Source organism: Zerene cesonia, chromosome Z, assembly GCF_012273895.1.
Source record: "Zerene cesonia ecotype Mississippi chromosome Z, Zerene_cesonia_1.1, whole genome shotgun sequence".
Lineage (NCBI taxonomy): Eukaryota > Metazoa > Arthropoda > Insecta > Lepidoptera > Pieridae > Zerene > Zerene cesonia.
The window spans coordinates 9,949,250-9,955,496 of record NC_052122.1 but is presented as its reverse complement, the minus strand read 5'-3'; the positions used below and the strand labels follow the sequence as shown (position 1 = coordinate 9,955,496).

General features: G+C 32.0%; 1 protein-coding gene across 1 annotated transcript; it reads right to left on the bottom strand.

The window, feature by feature from the left end:
• Positions 1-173: 173 nt before the first annotated feature.
• LOC119835815 lies at positions 174-3,115 on the bottom strand. Its single transcript, XM_038360827.1, has 5 exons — positions 2,906-3,115; positions 2,705-2,773; positions 2,128-2,262; positions 1,895-1,968; positions 174-352 (listed from the first exon to the last, which is right to left on the bottom strand). Exons 1-5 carry the CDS (start codon positions 3,113-3,115, stop codon positions 259-261), a joined length of 582 nt encoding a protein of 193 aa, XP_038216755.1. The 3' UTR covers positions 174-258.
• Positions 3,116-6,247: the final 3,132 nt, after the last annotated feature.

Here is a 6,247-nt window from a genome sequence, read left to right as displayed (position 1 = left end):
TTCCTTATAGCAATATAATTAAATTAACTTTAATAAAATTTAATTTATTAAAGTTAAATATACATGCACATTTTATTTATTATTTTCGACTCTTCCTTCATGATAATTTGTATGCATTAAAAAAAAACACAATGTGCTATTCTCAAACTTTAATAATCCGAATAGCTAAATAAATTACTTAACATAAATCACTGATTACAAATAACAGGAAATAAAAACATTTATCACAATGGCTTGTCGCTGGCGGGGTCGTGAAGGCTACACGTGGAGCGACATGTCGCCGAGCTTATGCACCGGCCACATGCACTCGCAGCCAGCGGGTATCACCATAGTCAGAGTCTCCCAGCAGTCACTGAAAATAACACTCGTTATATTGTTGCTGTTTTGTTTGTTGTGTAAACCTCAACCGATCTTAATCCAAACAAGCAAGATATAATCTGATCTTTTACATTTGTAACTGAATTATGTTTAAAGTCTACTGACAAAAACGGTTTTAGTTATCATCATCATCAGCCTATATATGTTCCCACTGCTGGGACATAGGCCAGATGAGGGTTCAGGCCATAATCCACCACGCTGGCCAAGTGCGGGTTGACAGATGTCACATGTCGTCGAACTTTTGATTCTTGGATATGCCAGTTTCCTCACGATGTTTTCCTTCACCGTTTAAAGCAGTGGTGATGTTATCCACATGCGCAGATAAATTGAAAAATCAATTTATTTCCTACACGCTCGCCCGGTCTCGAACCCCGACTTATCGACTTTGAAGTCCGAGGTTCTCTCGAGCCACCACCTGCTTGTTTTTAGTTATTAAGCATGAATAATAACACGCCGTTGTTCAAATGAAAAATAAAGAGTCGCAATGTCGTTAATGCAGCTAACCCTCACAATTTCAACGCCAGTAGACAAGCTACGTTGATGTAGAAATGTGCCAACTTAGATCGATAAAGCTTGAACCGCCCACATGAGATTGGAGTGAAACTGCAGTGGTATTTGTACCGTGAGTGTTCTCAATGGAGGCTACTATGTTTATTTATTATATAATATTATATAAGTTAATTTTGAATTATATAATATATACGAAGAACGTCTTAATTATACACATGAATATAGGATGTCACATATTTATTATAGAATCATAACATCAGAGTGTATAAATCAATATTTTAATAAAGTTCCAGTTAGACATTCAATAATTAGGTAAATTTTTTACTCGAATTGTTACAAACTAATTAAAATACAGTTTTAGTAAGTTGAGTTAGTAACGTAATAATCTCTCGTACCTACTCGCAAATGATAATTGATTATACAACATCAACTGTTTTAAACTGTTGACCTGTGATTATGTTTTACTATGTTAGGGACCTTAACCTTGTAGTTAAGGAATTAGCAGTGATTTACACCACCATAACATGGACATACTAACAAGTAGGCACAACTTATTTATATATAAAAAAAATGTATTTGTTATTTGATACACAAATTAAAATTGTATTAGAAGAAAAATCTGGTATATTTTTAAAATATGGCAACGTTCAGTCTGGTTTTTTATTTATAATTTAAGCGTACGTTATTTTTGTGTTTCAAAAATATTAAGCCTGTTGGTAAATTCTTAGCAAACACGTTTTGCTTAGATGATATCGTCAATAGTAAATTAGAATACACTAGCTGCACGCCCCGGCTCCGCCCTGGTAGTCATTTATCGTAATTGAAATAATATAAACTATCTCTCAAGTTGGATCGAACTGCACATGGTGTGCGAATTTTATTATAATCGGTTAAGTGGTTTAGGAGTCCATTGAGGACAAACATTGTGACACGAGTTTATATATATATTAAGATGTATGAGATGACCCATCCGGAACTTTTACATGTTAAAGATTATATTATTTACCTAGAATACCGTCTCCTCGTTAAGTGTATAGTTTTGTTCCACTGTACACACGAGAATCCAAGACTCGAGCATATCTGAAACATAAAACGCATATTTGCCTACTTTTTCTGATTAACGGGGAGAGGAAGGTTGGGGTGGGAGGAGGAACTTAACTTCAAAAAAATCTTTACACATTGGGAAACAATACAGTGAACGTTCTGTCACTACTGTACAATGACTGTACAGTGACTTACCTCATTAGATACGCCAATTTCATCAGCAACAGATGTGGTACACGTTATCTCTTCGTAGTAAGCGGGACGGTACTCAAACTCATTGGTGTTCAGTCTTTGGATTTTCCTCTCCAAGTGACATATTGGATAGTGTTTCTAGAATAAAAACTTTGAAATTATTCGTTGTTCTCTTATCGAACAAGCATCTTATGAGTTTGACACAGTAGTAAGTATAACGTTTAAGGAAATAAAGAGATTTTAAGTTATTGTTTATTTGATTTTCTTAATATAATAGTGTTGTAAATGATACAAGGACACCAAATATAACCAAATTTGAACTATCTCCCATCCTGTTTCAAGCTGGGTTGAAATCGTTTTACTATTTTCAAATTATTAACCAAATCCAACGAACTATATACCATTAAACTACCTTCAACCATACTTGTATAATACCTAGCTACGTATCAATTTAATTTACAATAAAAAATTGGTCAAACTTTTAGAGAAAAGGATAAACTAAAATACAAAATTCTAAAATGTTGACCAATCTACTTATGCTTCCTCTGTAATGAAAAAAAAAACAAATATAACTCAATACCTGAGCACCAAGCTGTCGCATCTCCCTTTCACGTGAGCCTTGTAGTGATTCTGTGTATTCCGGCAGTGTCTAAACAAATATTATCGATCGATAAAAATATTGATAATTCATCAGATTTATGAGGAACTAGTACTATTACTATTTGATAATGCTAATTAAGCAATACTCTATTGACTTGCATCTACGGTGATTTTTAATTGCAATTACCTTATCGGATTCATCACAATCTTCTTCGTTATCACGCTGTTTGAATCTAGCTGCCATCTGGTGATTCCTTTCAAGTCTGCCTAGGATTGTATTCAGGACTTTATCTGGGTTTGGAATTCGTAGAACGTGCTGGAAGAAATCTTCAGCTGCTTCGTCACGGTATGCTAACAATGTTCCCGCCAAACATACTGTTACGCATGTCATCTGAGATAAACATATGTAAATTAAATAAACATTATAATTTTTAATAGAAAATAGTAGCCACCTACAATTTAAATTTGTGTTTTGGAGCAAAGATTCTTTAGCCAACTTGAGCGCTCTACAAAAGTAGATGAAAATTTTAGGTGTTCCGACCTTCGATCAATATAACAAGTCGATGGTTCCGACCGACGGGTTAACGTTATGCAATTTCAAATTTGAATCAGAAATCAGAAGTTCCTTATAATTGATACTTTTCTAAGCATTAGCTGTCTTAAAGATATATTTATAATATACTATTATAAGTTCAATAAGCCTCACAATTCACCGACCTATTTATTTTAATTTAATTTAGACTTAAAACTTTTTCAAATCGGTATCATACGTGGGGAACTCTATGACCATGCTATGAAACCGAACTTTAACACTTGTGCTCTCTATCTAAATAACTATTTAGCATAGTGTCAGCTAGCTTTTCTTTTTAATATTAAAAGTTAACATCAATGGTCGCATGCACCGACATAAATAACTTTAATGCTCCTTCCACGTTAAACTTTTTGTACCAGATTAAAATATCATATTATGCTTTCAATATTCATCTTTTTCTTTTGTAGATTTTAAGGTTTTATAGTGAACTTACTGTGTACGAACAAAACAAGATTTTTGTCTTTTCCATTTAACAAACCCATTAACTTCAATGAAGCCATACACTACAATTTGACCAGTCCTTAATTTAGAAATCTAGTAGAAATTATAATAAAAAAAATATAGAAAGCTATATCGCCTATACATTTAAATTAGCAACAACGAGTAACAGCATTAAATATGACATTACATTGTTCCTCTAATTAAATTGATTTTTGTATTTTTATAAATTTGTTTTTAATTTATTTATGCATTGTTACGTTTTCAATTTAGTTGAGTGAATTTTCTAACTAAAATACAACTTAGTTACATATTAGATACTATCATCTAATTCAATCATTAAACAAATGAAAATAAAATACAACACTCTTCAACAGAAAAGAAGATATCCCTTACTTCTCTTAATATTTGATAGATATTACAACATTTCAAAATAATTGAATTCATTATGTTTTAATCTACAAGTGGGTACACGACACTAACAATAAAATTCTCGGGAATTTGTAAGTCTGCAATTATTGAATTACAAAGAGATTGTTGTAATCGTAATAGGATGCCAGAATTATATTAAATTTCAAACAGAACTAAGCGTGTCCCCTGTCTCACAGTTGATTAGTGTCCACTGGGTCGTGCTTTGATTGGCATCCGTTGGGCTCGCGCAGGATTCAAGAGTAAGGAAACCTTTGGTGTAATATTATATTATCTGTTTCTGTTAATATATACTTACTTAAATAGGGAATAATGTTATAGAAATATGCTACTAATATACGTACGTATTTAACGGTGAAAGAATTTCTAATTCATTCCAATATTTTCTGAGATAAGCGCCTTCAAAAAAAAAAATACAAACAATTTTTTTTAGCTATAAGTTATTAGTATAAATAAACAATATACATTGAATGTTACTTCGGTTTGATCTTATGTACAAAGACAAACATATAATAATAATAAAAATATTTTTTTATCATACAAGGGTATACGCTAATTGAATTGAGAATAAGAACATTTAAATTTGTTATATTGAAAAAACAAGGATTAATAGATATTATTATCATAACTGTATCATAATTAAAGATCCAAAGGTGTTTAACTATGAATAATTATAGTTGACAGTTGTTAAATTGTTCACTATACCTGCGGTCAAAAGTGTGACCCAAGAATTACACATTGCATGCATCAAGTGAGTAATGTAGGGTAGAAAGGATCCTAGGCAGTGAAATGACGTGTGTAGGCAAACTGTAGTGTAAAATATTATACGCGATCAGAAGAAAAATACATCGCACCGCTACAGTTGGCAAGTAAGTCCTTTTTTGTGTTGCAAAACAAATATTAGCCCGCGATATTAATTTGAAAGTTGTAAATTCGTTAATATTTTTGTAATTAGGACACAAAGTAGTTCTGTAAAATGCCACGTGAGACTTGACAAATTTGATCTCTGTACTGAGTGTGTATTTTTTCGAGAATATATGAAAGATACGTTATTGTTATATAATTGATTGGTCACGGCCAATAATACGTTTGGAAATTGATCTTCTACGGTTACAAAGGCAAATGTCGTTCGTGCATTTTTGCTTGCAAATATAATGATGTTTCTGTGCCTATTGACAAAACGCATTGTTCTGCGTTTTCGAACATTGTATGTCGATTTAATTGTTACATAGACAATCTGACACCAAGAATGAAGTATTTTTTAATCAAGAATTAAGTAGATTTAAGTAGATTGGCAGAATGTTCTTCTTTATCGCTATTGCCAGCTAGATTAGTTTCCCAAGCGTTAGGTTCTTTGAACAAAGCATGTAAAATATTTCTTAAATTTTCAAATTTAGTAATAAATGTTTATAAAATAATGATATTTATAGGAAAAGCCTGCATTAATTAAAATTGTTACTTTAGGATCTCTGAAACTTTTGGTGAATTACAGTTTTTTTTAACTACATGCAATTTATTATATAAATAACGAACGCGAATAGCAATAAAGTAATTTTTGTAAGTGTAATTATGGTTTAATAAATTTATGTAGAGGACTTCTAAGTCTAGTTTTACAAAAAAATAAATTCATATGAGTTTTTTTTTATTTAGAAGCAGATAATATTTTAAAATAAACTAGCTAATCGGCCCTGTATTTGCCTGGTTCGTTTGTTACTTGTGTGATTTTTGTTTTTTTAAATAATTGTCTTAGTAAGTGAAGAAATGGACTATGTTTAAACTTCTAATCTAGCAGGCTACAAAGACGCAGAGATATATCCAACAAACTGTGAGAGAGTCGAAAAGGGGGTACTCAAGCGATAAGGGAACCCCGATTTGTTGGCTACGAAGGAAAGCTGGGCGCAGAAGGCTCGGCTAATATTAAGTTGATTTTATAAATAAAATTTGGTGAGCGTGAGTTTAGAATATAACTCGACGGTAATAGCGAAAGGTAATTGATTGTTTCTATTTGCAAACCAAATTTGTGGATAAATATTGGTGATTATTTGATTTACACCCCTCGTTGTA